Below are 21,685 nucleotides of genomic sequence, written 5' to 3' on the forward strand. Positions count from 1 at the left end.
CTGTAATTTAACAGAAAATGATGGGTCTTTTATGGAGCTGTTGATGTGGTCTAAGGAATAAAGCGTAAAACACAACCCCTTTTAAGAAAACTAATCTTTAAAAATACCATTATACCCTTAAACTTTTATCTAATGCCAATAAGCTGACATGTTGAAACTCTCTCTCCTAATATATAAAAAAATCATCCTTTTTGAATTGCTTCCAATTCCTTGCTTTCCATGTGTGGTATATCCTAGCACCCCGGAAAAATACTTTTGAACATTAATAAGAATTAGTGTTTATTTAATTAATTTTTTTTAAAATGATAATATTAAAACAATAATTTGTGCTTGGTCAAGGTTCAAGATATGTTTGGGGGGGGGGGGGGGGGGNGGGGTTACTTCTCAGCTCGAGGAAAACAACTTCTGCTACTACATGTGTATATATAAGCAAGTGACTTTTTTTTTTATAATCGAGAAATTTTAATGAGACATGGTTCGAAACTTGATATATTTTTATAATAACATAATTATATATTCAGTGTAATCCCGTAGATGAGGTATGGAGAGGGTAGTGTATACGCAACCTTAACCTTGTCTTGTAAAGGTAGAGAGACAATAAATCATTAACCACCAAATTATGTGTATATATAGATGACTTTTGGTGAAACATTTTGCATATTTTTTTTACTAGTAGAAATGGCTAATGAATTCAAAAATATGCTATTGGTGAAGTTTAAGCAAGATGTTGTAGAGGAAGATATTCTAAAACAGATTGAACAACTTGTTAATGAAATTGATCTTATCAAGTCTTTTGTTTGGTAAGTCCTTCAATACCAAGTAACATTTTTCTTATAGGTTAATTTTTAGCCGATTCCGACTTGTTTGGAACTGAAGCGTAGTTGTTAGTGTTTATCTTGATGTATATTTGTCAAGTCAAGTTAACATTTTTCTTAATAGGTTCATTTTAGCCGATCCCAACTTATTTGGAACAGAAGTATAGTTGTCATTGTTCGTCTTGATGTATAGTCACACAATTTTTTTTGTGAATAATTGGTAAAAGAACTTGCTAATGAAATTGATGTTGTGAAAGTCTTATGTTAGGTATAGTCCTTAAATACTAAGTAACATTTTTCTTATAGGTTCATTTTAGTTGATCCTGACTTGTTTGGAACTGAAGCTTAGTTGTTACTGTTCGTCTTGATGTATATATAGTCACATAGTTTTTTTTGTGATAATTGGTAAAACTACTATGGTTCTTTTAACTATTTTGACAGGGGAAAAGATACTGAAAGCAATGAAATGATTACACAAGGTTATACTCATGCTATGATAATGACATTCAACAACAAAGAAGATTATGAAGCTTGTGTTGTGAAAGAAGTCGAATTTTCGGCTGTTTTTGTCAATGTAGTTGAAAAGATTTTGGTACTGAATTTCCCTGCTGTTTGTGTCAAAGCTTCTTCTTGAAGATTCCGAGCAACATAAATGTGCCGCCTTTGATGTTCTTTAAGGCTATTTGAGGTTTCATGTGTTTTGAATGTGTACATTGTACACATTTAGTTGTATCAATCTCTATGAAGTGTCTTGCAATAATATTTGATGAACTTGTGTCCTTTTTCTAATGTCTTGTTGCTAATGTTGATTAGCAAAAAGATAACTTAAACTACAAAACAAATCTAACTTTTGACTTTTCATAACCTATGTGTCTGCTATATTTGTTGCTAATGAAAATGATAGCTCGGTGAACGAAGAATCTCACGTTCACACAAGGTTCATGTGATGTAGATATAATTTACCGTGACACAAGTATTAGTAGTTGATTCTATAGCTCGAAAGCCGTGATTAGTAGACTACACGAACACAAATTTATTGTTGCTCCAGCACCCCAACGGGATGTCAATGTAGACAATCTTACCTTGATTCCACGTCTTGAAAACCATGAACTGTAGGTCACACAGAGATAATTTCACCGTTGCTCCAAAACTCTCTTTCCCTTGTGTTGTTCCTTATCTGAAAACAAAATGGAGGACTTTATTAGATTAAAATAAGAAAAAAGGTGATTATATTATATTCTAAAGTTTAATGATGCTGAAAGAATATAATAAGTAACAAAAGATAGAATTTTTAACCTGCACATTGAAAAAGTTGATTCTTTGATTCCTCTTTTTTACAACCTTTCATCTATATTTTTTTTTTTGCATATTCTCATTACCATTCTTGAAGTGTAAAAAAGATCAAATCTTGAATCAAGTAAGCAAAAAAAAACATGGAAATCTTGATCAAGAAAGGTCATTTTCTAGTCTTTTTGATCATTTTTATGAATTTTTCCTTTTCAAGAACCATTTCTCAAGAATCACAATCAAAACAAATCTATTGTGGAAACATAAAGATTGAAGATCCATTTGTTTCTCAAAACTCAAAAAAATCATCTTTCTTGAAGAACCTTGTCCTTTGTAGATCAAACACTTTATACTTCAAAACTTCTCTTGGCCTTTTCCAAATTTCTTCAATTGATTACAACAACAAACTTTTAACTATTTCTCATCCTTCTTTTTCTTGTTTGATGATTGATGATGTCCAATATTTGGGAAATGAATTCCATCCTAAAGAAATGAAATGTTCACATTATAGAAGAGTTTATAAAAGTAGTACTTATGATCAAGATGGGAATAATGTGAAATTTGAGTTAGGGACAAGGATATCTTGGGATATTGATCATGTACCAAATCCTTGTGATGAGTGTAGAAAACCACATGGTAATTGTGGAGTTGGATTGAGATGTCTTTGCCATTTAACAGAATGTAGTAAGTTTACACATTCAGCCACTTAGCTCCAAAAATATTTATAGTCGCTAGCTAATATACATGTTTTATACACTAAATATACATATATTATACATCTATCGGCTATTTTTTTGGGTGGGAGGTAGTTAAGTTAGTTTCACTTTTGTTTAACCATCAAATCATTGTGTTTTTTATGCAGAGGTGGAGGTTTCTGTTGGTGCAATTAAGAGATCTAGTGGTACTATGCTCTTCTCTTTGCTTTTCTTGATTGTACTTTTGGATCATCTTGAAGGGGTTTTAATGTAGTTAAATTCTTCACTCTCGTGTGTAAAAACAAGATGTGTTTACTTAACTTATTTGCTATGAGAGAGTGAAAAATTGTCATGAAGACTATCAAGATGTATTTACTTACTTGCTATGCCAAAGAATGAGAATTCTTCATGAAGACTTTGAAGATGTACATTGTACTACATGAAATTATGTTGTTATGTTGTACTAAAAAGTATGTTGCTCGGACTCTCCAAAAATGTCACTAGGTGCACGTCAAATCCCTAAAAAATAAGCACATTTTTGGAGGATTCGACACAGGTGTGGATTCATTTATATAGAGTCGGTGCAACATAGCTAAATAGTGTGATGGAGATCTATCTTGCTCAGACTCTTTAAAAATGTCAATAGATGTGTGTCAGATCCTCCGAAAAGTAATTTTGGAGGACTTGACATAGGTGCAAGACTAGACATTAGCTAAAAAAGTGTGTGATGAAGATTTCCTAGATACTTCTTGTTTCAATATATGTCAAAGTGGTGGGGTGCATTTTGCACTTAATTTGTATGAGCATGTGCTAAACTTCACTACTTGGAACACCTTATGGAACAAGTAGGGATATGATTTACAGCCCTTTTTGGTGAATGCATTGTTGAATTTAAGCTTTTCATCATGCTGTAAAGTTATGTCATTGCTTGCCTAAAGTTATATGAATCCACACTTTTCTTTTTATAGATATATGTGCCAAAAGTTCATGGGAGGTTTGTCCAAATACCATATAAAAAGATAAATTTGCCTCCCACCCTCCGGTGTGGGACTCAACGGTGGGATTCAATACCCTAGGAGGCTAGGACACCCAAAATTGGATATCTCGAGTGTGGACAATATAAGATGGAGCCCAACATATATCAGGTGAAACAAGAATTGTTTGGGCCTTACTCTGATATTATCTCGGATCTAACTCAATCTAAAAGCTTGCTCATAAGACGAGAATTTGTCCAACCAACCAATATGGTACTCAACAATGTGCATGTGGTAGGGACCAAAATTTGAGGCAACCAAAATGCAATATCATGTCTTGTGATCATAGAAGAATTGTCTTGTTGAGAGGTTGAAAACTAGAGAATTTATTGAGACAAATAACAAAAGATGCATTAGTTCAAACCAGTGAAAAGATGATAATATATTCTTGTTTAAATTGGTTCTTTGATTGGGTGAAGTAAAAAAAATATACAAATATATATTTACCAATCAAATAACATGATTGTAAGTAAAATCTCTATAAGAAGTAATAAATTGATAACCTGATAAAAACGGTAACTAACCAACCATAACACGTTAAATGATGGGTAGAAAAATAAAAGAAACAGAATTTGGTGGGAATAATGATGAGTACTTAGTTAAAGATATGGATCTAGAGGGGCGCAAAGGGTTCATCTAAATCTCTTTTGGTATATACAAGGTCAAAAACAGTTATATATATATATATATATATATATATATATATATATATATATATGTTGAATCATCCTGGTTTCTTCGTATATTTACTTCTTGATTCCCTTAACTAAAAATTCCAATTCGATTGTTGGTGGTAATTCATGACCTAACAAAAAACATTTTCTTGTTGTTTAATTACAAAATCAAACTTAAAAAATAGTAGTATATGGAATTATAGGGAGAAACTTTTATCTGTTTTTGTCAATTAATCTATTTGGGCTTTCTAAAGCATCCCTATGAGTCAATTTGATATAAATAACACACTGACTGATTTACACAACAAAAAATTAAATTACTTTTGTAGCCTTTTATTTAGAAGTTAATCAATTTCTCAAAATTAGATCAAAATTAATATTCAACCCATTGGTCTAAAAAGTGGCCAACTTCTAAATATAAGGCCACAAAATAAGAAAAATTAACCAAAATAATTGTCCACTCAATTGATTAAATTAAAAATAGGCAACATATGTATAATATCTGTATAACCAATATATAATAAATTTATCTGGCTATTTGTATAAAAATCCCCTAAATTAAAATAACGATCTATTATGAATAACATGTCTAAATTGACCATACTTGAAATTATTCCTAACCCAACTCGTTCAAGTACTAAATTTAAATTCTAACTTCACCTATGTTATCGATGCCAAACCGCATACCTTGGTACAAGAGAGAAATAATTAATAACTCTACCAAATTATGTTATTATCATTTCTTGATTCATTACCAAGCTTATTTTATTTCTGTCTTTACTATTAGGAATTTAATTTCATCTTTTCTTTTTCTTCTCGCTCTCCTCTTTATTGGAGTTGATAGTTTCTTTTTTTTTTATATTAGTTTTGGATATGGGTGAATTTTTATATACAATACTAATGTATTCGGTGTAATTTATATAAGTCCAATCTGAATGGAATAAATTATACGCAGATTTTACAATATTTGTATTCAATGTTTAAATCAAATTGATAATGCAAAAGTACTCCCACTTGGTATATATAATTAAATTTTGAATTAAATTTGTGAAAAGACAGATAAATAATACTCGTTAATTAATGATTGGTCAAATTTAATATATATGTCCCCGAAAATAAGAAGTTTTGTTCCGAGAAGGATAATATCAATCACTCTACATTAAAAATGATCTTTAGCGGCAATTAATTAACGACAATAGCTTAACTGTCGCTAAATATATATATTTTGAGCGGCAATTTGCATTTTTTGTATATGTCCCTAAAGCTTTTAGTGACATTGGATCTAATGACACTTAACTAATTTCAGTAAAGATTTTAACACTCTTTGTTAATGTGTATATAAATTATCGCTACAAATTATTTTTGTTGTAGCGCCAGTACCTTGACACCCATCTGAACCATATGTTAGGTTTATCTTATAAATCTGGTGTTTGGTATCTATTTTGAAGTTTCCATTCGTGTATATATATATTCAGAAAGATGTGTTGGATGTTTACTAAGAAACTCATCAAATATTTATAATATTTAACAATTAACTCATTATTATTAATATAGATTAATTTGAAATTATTGTAGAAATTCAGAAATTCAACTAATCTGAATTCGCATCGTGTAATATCATTAAAGGCAACATCCAAATATAGAAGTTGAGTAGTATTTTAAGAAAATATCTACATGTTGAAATAGTGTGAAAATGAGAAATTTTCAGCAGTGGGACAATTATTCCAGCAGTATTGAAGGTGAAACAACATATAAAGATAAGATGACACACAATAAAATTTGTCTTGGTGGCCCATATTGGTATGATAGTAGTATTTATTAAGGTGTTTAATAAAAATAGAAGAATTGCATAAAATGGAAATAACAATTCACAACCAACTTTGATAAATTGATGTGTTCATTCACTTATCAAAGTTGATATGTATATATTAATTAGTATATGAGGCTATTTTTTAGTACCAATTTGAATTTATCATGAATTGATTAGTTTTATGTAGATTGTCACCAAATCACAATCTTCCTTATTTATTTGAATTTGAGGCGGTAATGTTAGCAAGCTGACACTGACGAAATTCAAAAGAAGCCACTATGGTGAGTTATATGAATCGATTTACAAGTTCAATGCCAATGGCTTGGTTTCTAGTGGCAATACGTCGCGAACCCATGTATATATCATCTGCTAATATACGACGAAGATGTTAAAAAGGGATGAGGTAAATCTAAATAATACACATGAAAGAAGTTGTCATAGCCTAAGCCAATAACTCTTGCGGATTCATTTAATTGCATGATTTGTCCTTCAAATGGATTGATTTTTAATTTTTGTCCATAAAAATCAGACTTATGTCTAGCGGGGCATACGTTCCTTAAGCGTGTGAGGCATGACTTGTGGAATATTGTTATGTGAAAATATAAATTTATGTCCGACAAAAAAAAGTTATTTACTATGAGGGGTAAAAATTTAAGACCAGCACGAAATAGGGAGAAAAGTGCAAAAGACCCGATTCATTTGTCCCTTGGCTACATTATCATTGAGCCCAAGAACAAACTTACCATGTGAACTTGCCTTAAAAAACACTTCAATTCCTATTTCATTTTGACGTAGAATTTATGAGTTAATATCTCAAAAGATCATTCAACTTTGAGAATTTATTTAGCAAAGTCATTGAACTTAATTTTGTATCAATAAAATCACTTAATTTTGACTTTTGTATCAAGAAAATCACTCAACTAAACTTTACATTAATAAATCTAACATGCCAAAATAAAATATTTGTTTTATGTCATATAAATATAAACCTCACAAATAAATAAAATTAATAAAACTTCTTAAGGAATTTTAACGGACAAACATTATTATAGAATTAATCATATTGTCAGAAATTAACGAACAGAAATTTTTTTACATTTAAAACGAACAGTTTTTCTACCCTGAAACCAAAACAGTTAAAATCTGCAACAATTTCAACTGCTATTATCTACAATTCCTCTGATTAATCACCAATCTACAACAATTGGTCCGTTTTTTTCTTCATGAAAACACCTATGTAGCAAGTTTTAAATATACATTAATATTATAATACTTGTTATACTAATTAAGTTTTTCCCTTAAAAAATCCTTAATATGTTTTTTTTTTTATATAATTTTATTTATTTATGGGGTGTATAGTTATATGGCATAAAAAGATATTTTATTTTGCTATATTAGATTATATATTTTTAAGGTAAAATTTAGTTGAGTGATTTTATTGATACATAAGTCTAAGTTGAGTGATTTTATTGATACAAAACAAAGTTCAATGACTTTACTAGATAAATTCTCAAAGTTGAATGACATTTTGAGATATTAACTCTAGAATTTATCTAAGGTGTCATATGCACTTTTTCTTCACAACCTATCAGTTCTTCTCTTTGTCCCACCCTCATCAGCCCGTCATTTGTCATGAACGTCACATAGCCAATCTCGACTTGTTTAAAATTGATATGTAACAATCATTCTAGTGGGTACCAATTTGAATATAGGGTTCATGAAAAAAAAAATGCAATTTTCATGTACTTTTCTTCTTATCAAGAACAGACTGTCTGATGTATATATATAATTACAAGTTGTAATTTAATGAAGAAAATGCCCCATTTTTAGACATGGTCCACCCACCCCCGTTTGTCTCTAGGAGTTTTTTTTGTTTTCTACTCAGTGTTCGGTATCCACATTGAAACTCGATTAAATTTGGATTTGCGCCGAAAAGTTCCAAGGGTAAAAAACGCTCTCTAACAAAGGTGACTTTATACTAAAGAGACTTGAACCCCGAGATCTCTTGATTAAGAATAAATGAGTACTTACCGCTCTACTACGAATTTTGTTGGTCGTCTCTAGGAGTTGTTGTGTACTAATATGCCAGTGAAACTATAGTCAGTATTGTTCAGAGTAAACTACAAAAACTTGTGATCCTTCATTATTATTGCTGCTGGCTACAGTACCACTTCTTCTTTTTTCATATTAAATTTTAGTGTATCTACACATAATTTAATATTGTCATGGTATTTCCAAAACAACACTCTTTCAAGTTGTTCCATTTTAGCATATTCAAATTTTAAAGTTTATGAATTTTCAGCAATCGAGTGAAATTGAACCATCGTCAATGAGGAAAACAAAGTTTAAGTGGGTTCTATTTCTGTCGTTGCATCAAAAGCCTACTTAGTCATTGTATTCTCAAAACATACTTCTTATGATAATTGTGAGTGATGACAGAGTCAGAATTTTCACTCGAGTGAATTAAAATATAGAGAAGTAAACACATTAATTAAAAAAGTTAAAGGAATTCAATATTACTATATATATGTGTGTGTAAAATAGTTTTGACCTTATATATACAATTTAATTGAAAGAACCTTTGTTCCCCTAGTTCCATCCCTAACCATGAGAGTCTCTTGATATATCCTTGAACTATTTTCTTAAAAATTTATGGTGTCAAGTCGCGAATTTCTAGACTAATCAAACGAGTATTGATTTACTCTATCCAATAATTTTATAAATTTAGTAGAATTTGAACTATAATCTCTCATAATAACACTTATAGGTGTTTGTTTCAATCAAATTATTTTTCCGATATACGATCAATGAATAAAACTTTCCTTTCCCCACCAGGATCGGACTATAATTTCGCTTATTTATTCAGCATAATCTAATAATTTTGGATCCGATCATGTATTTGTGTTAATAGATTCTAGATTATCTAATATTTATTCAAAATCGAATAATCTACCTTTTCTAGAAATCGAAATTCATAATCACAAAATCCTAACTCCGTCTCACATTTGTTCGAACTTAAAGGAAATCATTATCAATAGATTCTAAAAGCCCTACTTGTCTTCTTAAAGCTAATAGCACTCACAACTTCAAATCAATTGTAAAATCCAAAAGCACAAACTAAACAACAATCTTGCATTCAAATTTTATACTATTGGTATAAGATGCCTTCTTTTCTCCTTTTTTTCTTCTTTTTATCTAACACATCTACTTTGATAAATTCAAGAAAAAGGAGTATTCCCCCAAAGTAGTTTTAAATTTTTAGAATTAATTAAATGGTGAAACGGTTAATAATTCTAAAAAATTATGTATATTATTTTAGCAAAGATTAAAAATAGAAAGTTAAATATGCTTAGTCAGATATTAAAATTTATCAATAATTGAATGATCATAAACTCTATTAACTCTTCAAACTATATTACATACTTAAAAAAAAAACTCTTCAAGTTACATTCATTCTAACTAGGTCAATCAAAAGAATAAATCTTTCTCCCTTCTTCCATTTTTTTTTCTTTTTCTTTCATGAGAGATTTAATGTAAATTCAAACAAATCTATAAGTTAAAATAAGAAATCTAAACCAAAAAAAAATTGGGTTTAGAGGGTAAAAAAACAGAAACTATCTAATAATTAAATATAATAAAAGAGAAGAAATTAAACACCTTTCAATTATGTGCTCTTACACTATTTAGAATTGTAGTGCGATAAATAGAATTCTTCTGTCCATAATCAGAAATCTCATGTTCTTTCTCATGTTCAAATTCAGAGAATAGAATCATATATCAAAAACGCAACAATGAGTATCGAACACCAGAAGAAAAAACCCAGAAGAAATCATGTGGTTTTACATGCATAGATCATGAATGAGAACTCAACTTTATCTTGATTCTTGTGCATCAACTTGTCTTTATCTTCTAACCACAATCTACTACTCTCCAATCCACTTCTTGTCCTAAACATAAAAACAGCACAACCAGAGTTTGTTGAATTAAAGAACCAATCATGAACATCCCACATAAGATCCACAAACAAACCATCCAAGAAAATACTTTGATTTCCCCTAAAATTCCATTGTAACCTCTTTACTTTAATCACCATCTTCTTATCAATACAAATTGATAAAGCAGGATAATTATGTTGTTGATGAATATTTTTTCCTTCATTTTCACCCCTACAACTTATCAAAATATCATGTTTTGACCCATTCTCACAAAATTGTGCCTTTGTTGAATAAATTGTGTTGCCTGAAAAATGTTCTTGTCTTGACACTAAACTAAATTTTGCCATTGAATTGCAATAATTCTTGAATTTTTTTTCTTCAATGTCACCAAGACTTAGTACAATTTCAGAATCAAATGTAACAACAACATAGTACTTATCAATTGGTTCTGGACCAAACATGTTGTTGTACCTAGCATCACATAAATCCCAAAAAACTTCAACTTTTTTATGATTATCATAATCATAATCAAATTCAATTGATTTCTTCCCCTTTTTTTTCTTCGAAATCGCGCTAATTTTGAAGGAATTTGAAGGATTATCACCAAATTGTATGTACAAAGTTTGTGACACATTTGTTTTGGACCATGAAACTATGATCAACAAGTGTTTTTTATTGGATAAAATAACATTGTACAAACATGTAACATTATTTTGTGTTGAAGGAGTAGTTGAAGAATTTTGAGGGAAACAAGAAGTGTTTGAATAATTAGAACAAGAAGTAGTTTGTATTGCATTTTCACTAAAACAAGAAGCAAAATCTCTCATTTTCTTGAAAATAAAAAAATTGGGAACTAAGAGAAAAATGAAGAGAGTGTTTTTATTTTTATTTTTTGGAATTATTCTAAATGGGAAGTTTCAGAGGAAAATGAAGTATAAATTCACTTCTCTGACAAGCACATGTAAAGTATTAAATACAATTTGTTTTTGTTTTTTGTTTTTTTTGTTTTTTTATTTTTCTTTGTTTTTTTTATTCTCTCTCTTTCTTGCACACTTGAAACTTATGAGAAGGAAGAATGTCAAGAAGTTTATATTTCTTTAATTTAAGGCATGATATTATTTTTTATTCCTCAGTTATTGATAAATTTTAATTTCTTCATTATTTTTAATTCTTTAGGTAGAAAATTGTGTTATATTTAGATTTTTTTAAAAATATATAAATAACAATGACTTGCATATCGAGTATCTCATAAGTAGAGTTTTGAAAGGTTAGTGTGTACTCAATTTTACCTCTATTTGATAAAGTGGAGAGTTTGTTTCCGATAGATTTTTGGCTAAAGTAAAGCATAATAATAATAATAATAATAAGTATGGACAGAAAGTTATAGTAGTGAAACAATCATGTTGATCATAATGGAGAACGGAACAGCAACAATAAACCATAACACATGATAATTGAAAGTAGAGAAAATAACAAGTACTAATTCAAGAAGTTTGCAAATATTCACAAGCAGAAAAAATGATTAAAAAAATCAAGTAATTTATAGCTAAATATGATTAATCATATATAATAAAATCAAAATTTATCGATAATTGAGGGATGAAAAATGTTGTTTGCCCTTAATTTATTATTTGTCTGCCAGTTCATCTGAGATACTACTATCAATTAAAAAATGAATTTAAAAAATTGTGATTATTTTTTATAGTATATGGGATTTAATTACTATATACTATATTCAAGTACATTGCTAATGAAAGTTTGACCAAGTAGAATTATTTATATTTAAATTTGGTATAAATTGCATATAAGTTTCTATTTTATTCAGTTTCTTGTAACCTTGGAATTGATGATTGATAAGACAATTAATTAAGATATAATAATTCATATACATTTAATTCTAAGTTTCTAAGAAGTTATCTGTGTAGGTAGGAATATATAAATTGCATATAAAATATTTCTTAATAATGACTTATAATCACCTTATACTTAACTTTTAAAAAAAAACAAATCACGTAGAATTTGAACTCTTCTACTTTATCTCTCAAGAGTCGTTAGATAGAGACGTAAAGTTATAAAAAGACTATTGAGTAGGGTGAATTAAAATGTTAAAACGAGTTATATTGATACTATTCCTTATTCATTGTTTGATTTAATGCATTCAATGACAGTTCCATTTTTAACCATGTTTATTCATGTATTAATAATTCTGATATTACTAATATTATGATTTGTTATATCATAAACTAAGAATCCTATCAAACATGTAATTAAACCGTAACATTATTAATACATATATTATTTTTTCTGATACATCTTACCAAACAACCCCTCGAAAAAAAAAATGAATGGGTGGACTAAAAAGAATTAAAAGGATATAGTGGAAATGGTCCTACAAAATTAAAACCAAACTACTATCGACCCACCAACTTCTATCCCTAAAATAGTTACTACTAAAAAATGAATTGATTATAACACTTTTGGTCCCTTTTAAATATTTTTTTAAAATTTCTACATTTGCAACTACTATTATTTTTGTTCCATTATTAATATGTTAAAATTGATATACTGAGAATTTAATAGCAATAGCCAATAAGCAAAAAAAAAATTTATGTTGGTATGGATAAATTTATTGTAGGTAGAAGAAAGAAACATTAAATTCTTTTGTAACCCCCATGAATCTATTAAATTTTAGATGAATAAAGTCCTTTCATATCACTCTAGTCTTCAACCCCCCATACCACCACCACCCTCCCCAACAAATCTCCTAGGATTTCATAATGTTTAAAAAGGGTCTTGTTTATATTTATCGTTATCGAAGTGGCTCGAGTTTATCCTCGTAGGTTAATGATAACAGCAAAGGTAGCGAGACATTTTTTAAATAAAAGATAAAATTATTCACATTGTTTAGGGTCAAATTCGACCTTTCACTAAAATAATATAATTGAAAGCGGGCAAAAAGATATTAAAATGTTAATTTTGCACAATAAAAGTAATAATATTAGAAAGAAAAAAAAAACTTAGAACATCAAGGATATTAGAAAGAATTAAGTTCATTAATAAATTGGTGAAAAATATATTCATTACAAAAGAGAAAAAAGAAAGTTTAAAAGGGAAAGTGAAGATTTAATTTAAATTTTTAATAGAGGGATTTGATAAGGTAAAAAAAAAGCTGCATAGTTTAAGAAAGAAGCTAAATTTGTAATGATAAAAGTGTATAAAGGTGGGGGCGGGGGAAATAATCTAAAGAAAAAGGAAAAGAAAAGGCATTAGTCATATTTAAAAAAATAAAAATAAAATTGTAAGTGTAATGATTAATCTTTTAAACCTATTATTAGATTCTAATCATAATTACTTTTCATGTTTTTCGTAAAACGAGATGAATTAATCGAGGTACATGAAAAAACAAGTATTTCGTGAAACTCACGTGATAAATGTCTGATTGTGTGCTCTAGATATGTCCAATAGACGAATTTCAAGATTAAACCAAAACTATTGTTCTATGACTCAAGGCTTATGTCTTGCACCTACTAAGTATCGTTTTATAAAACATGGTTAATTTGTTCATAATAGAAATCATCACATCCTCTTCCTCTTCCTCGAAACTATCTTCTTCTCTCTTACCTCTCCTCTCATCGTATTTAAAGTCTTTTATCACTTAAAATTTCATTATAGAACAAAGACAATTTTAAAAAAAAAAGGTAGAATAATACGAAATTGTGATCGTAAAAAAAGGGTATTTTCAAATGAATATGCAATTGAAATTATACTACATAGATATTAGTCGAATGTCAATTAAAAAAAAGACAAAATCATATGTTGAATATCATATTAGTCGGACTTCAAGATAAACATCAAAAATAAACACACAAAAGGATAGAAGAACAACTAGAGCTAAAGAATAATGGACCCCAAAATTGTCAGTTACAAGGTATTGCCCTACCACCATGAACAACAAGAATATAATGCACTAGAAAAAAAAATAGTACTAAAAAATAATATACTCAAAAAATGGTTTGAAATGGGAATGAAGAGAATCAAATCTATCCAATGAATTATTTTGTTGTTGATTTACTAGACATAGCATAGGGTCCAAGAATTTATATATATTTTTTTGTTCCCCAATCGATGCCTAGTACCTGCTTTAAAGTCTGATTAATTTAAATTCATGTCAGAAAATTTCAATTGAAAGTGAAGCGTTCTCTATCAAAGACAAATTCATATTAAGGGCTTAAATTCGAAATCTTTGATTGAAGACAGAGGAGCATACCAACTAGTCAATGTGACCTCCTCTTACACCATGACTTTCAGTTGGGGCAGATGAGATCCTATATCGATATTTGATTTTCATTTTAAGGTTTGATTATACTTAAAGTTCCTATTGGAAAGTCTCATGTTGAAAAAATAAAATATCAAACTCTATACTTTTGATTTAAAAACTAGTGATGTTATATTCATTGCAATTTAAATTTGGATTTAATTTATATATAGTGATCGTTTATAAAACTTTTATAATATTAGTATATTTTAACGTGTTATAATAATCTATGTAACTTTTTTGGGTAAATAATTAGGATTAATTATTATGATCAATTGCTTGTTAATTACTATTAAAGTCATCTTATCTGATGATGTAAAAAAAATCTTCCCATTAATGTCAGTGTTCAAATTAAAGTCTTTATAAAAAAAATATATATATAACTAGCATAAAATAACAAATGGAAGACATTAGTAAGTAACATAAACGGTTTTAATTAATGTAAATAAATAAATACCTAATCAAAATGTAAGCCATCACAACATGAAGAGTGTGTTGAATGTACTAGAACTTTGCAACAAATAATTTAATTTAAAGATTGGAAAGATCTAGAAGTTTTTTTAAAAGAAAAAAAAATCAATTATGTTAGTCTATGGTAGAGAGGAGACTGGTGTGTTCAGTTTCAGAAAATATTTTTCAATTTTCTCATAATCGAAATATTAAAATTAAAAAACTAAATTTCTTAAAAAACAAAGAAAATAAATTTCTTAAACGCATTCCAGATTGAATGTCCTCCTCCACCCTCTAATAGTATACCTCATCTTCATCTCTATTCCATAACTCTTATCTCTCATCTCCCACCCCACACATGACATGATAAAAATTATATATAAGAAAAATAGTAGACATTCGATAAAATAATTAAGATATGTACATATAAACTTAATATCACTATTATAAAAAAATCAAAATAAAACACAATTATTGTACTTATTTTCCTTTATTTCCGTATACTTCATCTATCCCTAATTACATGTCAATATTTGAATTAGCCCACATATTAAGAAAATAATAATTGACATAGTGAGTTTATCATTTTAGCTCTATTAATTATGAAGTTGATGAATTAAAAATTTAAGATTTTTTAAAAGTTCTACCTTTTTCAAAGTATTTAATTGAAAGTATAATAAGTCAAAAAAATTGTCCTTTCTTAATTTGTCAAAATGGACAAATAAAAAAAAGAAAATTGGATAAATAATTAGGGGAAAAGGGTCCGAAAAATATCATAACTTTGATCGAAATTGTTGTAACAATCCCAAACTTCGAGCAGGAGCTATTATCCCATGCACTATTTAAATAGTGCAGGGGTAATAGGTCGTGCCCAAAATTTGAAATTGTTACAGTATTTTCAATCAAAATTTAAATATATTTCAGACCATTTTCTCAATAATTAGGGATAGAAGGAATAGTTAGAAAAAGTATATATTGAAGGAAATTTCTTCACTTTTAACCTTGTGGAATATCAAAATATTCCTTTCCAAAACCCAAGAAAAAACAAATCATCTTTAGTTCACAACAACCAAAAATTCGAAAAGACTAAAACCAAAAAGTGAATTCTACAAACCATGCACCTTCCTAAAGTATGTTGAAAGAAAGGCACGAAATTATGATTTAAAATTTGTGAATTAAATTTTTAAATTTTTAAATTTTTTTGAATTAATTATTTGTAATATCAATAAATATTTTAAGATAAATAGCATGATTCAATAAAGGGGCCCAAACAAAACATATGGTATGATATTGATCCTTGTATTAGTGTGTATATAGAGATTAACACAATGATAAATTAGATTATATTAATTGGTTTATCCTTGTTTTCTTTGTGAATCCATGTTGTATTATTATTGGTATTACAAAAGAAATAATATATTATTGGGTTATTTTGTGTGTATTTTTTTTTAAAAAAAATTTACTAGTTTAGGAGCTAATCACTTAGATACACTCTAATTTACAATATTATGGTAAGAATATTATGTATCTTACCAATTTTTGGTGTGTTCAGATACATGATCTCGGGATATACAGGGTCGAAATTAGGTGTAATTTGTTCTAAATATATTACTCCCTCCGTTTAAAAAAGAATGATCTCCTTTCCTTTTTAGTCTGTTTCAAAAAGAATGACTTTTTTCTTTTTTTGGTAACATTTTAATTTCAGCTTTCCACGTGGCATGTTTAACGCCACAAGATTAAAGGGCAATTTTGTACATTTAACATAATTTTAATTTAGGACCACAAGATTCAAAAGTCTTCTTTATTTACTTAAACTCCGTGTCAAGTCAAACCAGGCCATTCTTTGTGAAACAGAGGGAGTATATATAAGTATGTATCTGGGATACATAAAAAATCTCGCTTGCTTTCCTCCTATCTCGCCCGTCACTCTCATATATCTTTCTGGTATCCCAGGTTCATGCGAGTCACTCCAGATATATATATATATATGATTCGCATGTATCTAGGATACATAACAATCTCAAATCTCGCTCGCCTCCCTCCCTATTTTAGTGTATCCGGCAGCAAAATTATATGTATCTAAGTGTATCTTTCTCAATATACGATATAAAACTCTTAATTAATGGTAAAATACATAATATTTTGAAAATATAGATAGTAACAGTGTATATCGTTTCTCCATTTTTTTTAGTATATATGTCTAATTATATAGTGGGCCGATTTTTTTAGTATACAAATTAAGAACCGTATTTACATCAAAATAGCAATACTTTTTTTCATTCATATAGCAATTTTTTTTTTCAGAAGTAGAATTTAAATTTTTTTAAAAAAAGATTTCTAAATCAGCCACGCTTATCACTATTCCCATAAATTTCTCCAATTATTTTACCTTCCTTATTTATTCAAATTTGTTATATATCATCTTCCAATAGAGGTTTCCTACCAAAACAAAACTCCCCTTCTCTGATAAGAATAACTATCGAAAAATGAATACCAATCATTTTTCAATTCCAATTCAACACAACGGACGATGGGACTCATCAAGTAATTGTATAAAATAGTTTGCATGGTGTTTTATTACGTGGTTATATATGATTTATCACAAATATCTATTTTGTACTTTTCGAGAGTTATTCGTTTGGTTTAGTTTGTCTATGAATTCATCTAATTTGGTTTATGTTCTGGATCCTCGAAATTTTGGTTTAATTACAATAACTACATATGATTTGATTGTAAACTGAAGTGTCAATTTTTTTTATATTAAAGTTTAGGTTTCATATGATTTGATTCGAAAGTATGTTACATTATTGTCCGTATTATAGTTATTAAGTTAGTGTATATAATATAATAATTAGAAAAAAAAGGTTCATATATTGATTGGTGGTATCCTAATACAATATAAAATTGAAAATTTTGGATTGGTATGTAATCTGGTACATATGATGGTATATTTGTTGCTACGAACTGACACCAAACTAACAGCCTGATGTATGTATCAATTTGAAAAATTGGATTGGTATGTGATATGGTACATATGATGGTGTATTTGTTGCTACGAACTGACACCAAACTAATATCATGATGAATGTGTTGGTGTATTTTTTGGTCCAATTTATATTGGTGTATTAGACATATGTTGTTAATGAGTATTTTTGTTATCTGCCACCAATTTTTTTTGAATTTTGACTAACAAATATTTGTAATGTCGGAGGAAAGTATCTGAATTTCAAGATTGAAGGAGTGATATGATGTGGACACCAATTACCAAGACTTGATTAATACTACTGCTTCTCAATTAGGTGTGGACACGATCATTTTTGAGTTGGAACTCAAATATGTTGTGACTGATCCGTTCCCACCATTGAAGATTCATAGTTTTGAAAAATACATCAAAAAATCAACTTTAGATACACCAAAGTGTTTTGTGTATATTTGAGTATATATTGGTGAATAAGACTTTGTAATGGTTAAATTGAACTTTGTATATGAATTTTTGTAGTAATTATATTAATAATATCTTCATTTATTTACAGATCGTTCTAAAACATTTATGACATATGTAGTTGTGAAAAATTTCAACATGATGAAATTTCTTATAGTCATGCAATTGTTGCTATCAGATACAATAACAAACATGGTGAAAACTATTATTCAGCCTATTACAGTAATAAAGATTTTCAAAATATTTATGCAATATCTATTGATATATAGTAGTATATTTAAAAGGTATAAAATAGTAATAATTATTGGTATAAAATAGTATATTTATATATAGTAGTAAAATAATTATTGTTAAAATGATGGTTGTATAATTGATATATTTAAAAGGTATAAAATAGTAATAATTATTGGTAAAATGATGGTTATATAATTGGTATGTATGTATGTTTATATATTACATGGTTGCATATTTGGTGAAACTACGATGCAGTTATAATTGTGAAAACACTATGCATACTTGATGAAACCTACATATTTTTTACCTAGATGAAAATAATGGTAAAAATGTGAGAGAAGGCTTCCATTAATAATATGATTTGATTGAATAAAAAATTAAGAGAGAGAAAATCAATATATAGAAAAATAAAGTAACGTAAAAGGGCAAAACTGTGGTTGAAAAAGTCAAAAAAATGTAAACAATAATTATCAATCCTATAAAATTAGCACATAACCTCCCCTAAAAAAGGTAATAGATACGGATACCAACTATATTTTTAACAAATAAAACATTAAATATTTTGTTATGTTTGTAATTAAAAACTTAATTTTATAAATAAAAAAAAGTATATGTATATATTATTAACTAAAGTTTTAAATAGTATATTCTTGTAATTTTCCTAAGTTTCTCCATATTTATTTTAGTATAATATCGGTTTTTGTAGTTGGGCACAAATGTAACGGCCCGTTATGAGAAGTGGCTAGAAATGGTGTGGGCTTACACCTTCTTGGTGGGTAAAAATCACAAATATTAACCAATTTCAATTCTTTTAACAAAAAAATAGTCGCAATTATGAAATTTCAAATTTTACGGGTGAAATTTTACCAATGAAAATTAAAAACTTATCAAAATTGGTCTCGAGTCTAACTTGCCCCAAAATTAGATCAAAGGAAAAAGAATTGCTCAAGCCATAAAAGGACTCCATGGTTCTTGTCCTTCACCGATATGGAATTCATTCCATTCATCATATCGCACATTCAATTAAAGTGTTTAAATGAAAATTACTGACAAGTTTAAGAAACCGTCAATATAATGATAAAAGGGTATTATGGTCATTACTCTTGAGGATAGGAAAAATTATATAGAGATAGTTATCCTTGTCTCTTTTCAAATGGCTTTAGCCATGGAAATATCAACAATGGCGCAAGCCATGCAGCTCCATGCCCGATTACTCAAATCGGGTCAAGAAGACCCAATCCATTTCCAAAATCTCAGCAAACTCTTCACTTTCTCCGCTCTTTCGCCGTCCGGTGACCTCACCTACGCTCGCCATATCTTAACCAATCTCCGAACCCCAAATTCATACTACTACAACACCATGATTCGTGCATATTCGGATTCTCCTGACCCGACCCGATCCATCACTCTCTTCCTCTCTATGCATTGCAGAAGTGAAGAACAACCCGGGGTGGTCGTACCCGGACCCGATAAGTTCACTTACCCGTTTGTACTCAAAGCTTGCTCGAAGTTACGGAATACCCAGATGGGGAAACAGATTCATGGGTTGATTTTGAAGTCGGGTTTGATATCGGATCGTTATGTGAACAATGCCCTTATCCATATGTATGCAGGTTGTGGTGATTCGAGGCTTGCCTTGAAGGTGTTTGATGAAATGTCTGAAAGAGATGTTGTTTCTTGGACTTCAATGATTGATGGTTTTGTTGATAATAATAGACCTATTGAAGCTATTAAGTTGTTTGAATTGATGATGGAGAGTGGCGTTGATCCGAATGAAGCTACTCTCGTTTCGGTTTTGAGAGCTTGTGCTGATACTGGAGCTTTAAGTATTGGGAAGAAAGTTCATAGCTTTGTTAAAGAGAAGGATCTTAGTATGAAGGCTAATGTTGGTACCGCGCTTATTGACATGTACGCGAAATGTGGGTGCATAGATGATGCACGACGAGTGTTTGATGAGACGATGGATAAGGATGTTTATGCTTGGACAGCAATGATATCTGGTCTTGCAAGTCATGGGCTATCGGAAGAGGCTATGAAACATTTTGAGTTGATGAAGAGTTGTAATGTAAAACCGGATGAAAGAACGATGACTGCTATTTTATCAGCTTGTAGGAATGCTGGTTGGATTGGTAAAGGATTGTATCATATAAGGAGTATGAAGAAGTATAAGTTAAGACCAACGATTCAACATTATGGATGCATAGTAGACACGTTTGTGCGTGCTGGACAGTTAGACGAGGCAGAGCAGTTTATCAGGAAGATGATGCCAATTGATCCAGATGTTGTGCTATGGAGGACGTTGTTATGGGGTTGTAAGGTTCACGGAGATGTTGAAAGGAGTAAACGCTTACTAAAGGACGTTGAGCTTTTGAAAATGGACTCTCGTGATTGTGGGAGTTACATACTTCTTGGGAACGTCTATGCAGCCACAGGGAACTGGAAGGAGAAGGCGAAGATGAGAGAACTGATGAATCAAAGAGGGTTAGTGAAGACACCGGGGTCTAGCAGGATTGAGATTGATGGCAACGTCCATGAATTTACAGCTGGAGACTCCAGACATGTTGAAGCAGAACATATTTACGCAAAATTGAATGAAATGGAAGAAAACGTTAGAAGAGAAGGTTATGACCCTAAAGTTTCAGAGGTCTTACTTGAAACAGATGATGACGAGAAAGCATCTCAGCTTCTTCATCACAGTGAGAAACTCGCGGTATCCTTTGGACTCATCAAAACTGACCTGGGAACTGCTATTAGGATAGTGAAGAACTTAAGGTCTTGTGAGGACTGTCATTCTTTCATGAAACTAATCTCAAAGTTATACCAAAGAGAGATCATCATAAGAGATCGTATTCGTTACCATCATTTCAAGGATGGTGAATGTTCTTGTGGAGATAGATGGTGATTGTACGTGTAGTTGTCGTTGAGAAAATGTACCAATAGTTTGTTTTTTCTCCAATTTTGAAGGACTTGAGATCTTGATCTTTCTGCAATTGT

General features: G+C 29.5%; 5 protein-coding genes across 5 annotated transcripts in view; 3 read left to right on the forward strand and 2 right to left on the reverse strand.

Annotated features, from left to right (window-relative positions):
- LOC125843569 (uncharacterized) overlaps nt 1-21,685 on the reverse strand; it is a 224,888-nt gene that overhangs the window by 48,359 nt on the left and 154,844 nt on the right. The window lies entirely within an intron of this gene.
- Nucleotides 644-1,604, forward strand: LOC125843566 (stress-response A/B barrel domain-containing protein At5g22580-like). Its single transcript, XM_049522692.1, has 2 exons — nt 644-800; nt 1,257-1,604. The coding sequence occupies exons 1-2, from the start codon at nt 679-681 to the stop codon at nt 1,447-1,449; spliced, it is 315 nt and encodes a 104-aa protein (XP_049378649.1). The 5' UTR covers nt 644-678; the 3' UTR covers nt 1,450-1,604.
- On the forward strand, nt 2,200-3,563 carry LOC125843561 (uncharacterized). Its single transcript, XM_049522686.1, has 2 exons — nt 2,200-2,786; nt 2,965-3,563. The coding sequence occupies exons 1-2, from the start codon at nt 2,249-2,251 to the stop codon at nt 3,069-3,071; spliced, it is 645 nt and encodes a 214-aa protein (XP_049378643.1). The 5' UTR covers nt 2,200-2,248; the 3' UTR covers nt 3,072-3,563.
- Nucleotides 10,013-11,183, reverse strand: LOC125843557 (uncharacterized). Its single transcript, XM_049522679.1, has one exon. It carries the CDS (start codon nt 11,075-11,077, stop codon nt 10,145-10,147), a length of 933 nt encoding a protein of 310 aa, XP_049378636.1. The 5' UTR covers nt 11,078-11,183; the 3' UTR covers nt 10,013-10,144.
- Nucleotides 19,825-21,681, forward strand: LOC125843551 (pentatricopeptide repeat-containing protein At4g21065-like). The gene has a single exon (XM_049522671.1). It carries the CDS (start codon nt 19,845-19,847, stop codon nt 21,591-21,593), a length of 1,749 nt encoding a protein of 582 aa, XP_049378628.1. The 5' UTR covers nt 19,825-19,844; the 3' UTR covers nt 21,594-21,681.

This window comes from Solanum stenotomum, chromosome 11, assembly GCF_019186545.1.
Source record: "Solanum stenotomum isolate F172 chromosome 11, ASM1918654v1, whole genome shotgun sequence".
NCBI classification, from domain to species: Eukaryota; Viridiplantae; Streptophyta; class Magnoliopsida; order Solanales; family Solanaceae; genus Solanum; species Solanum stenotomum.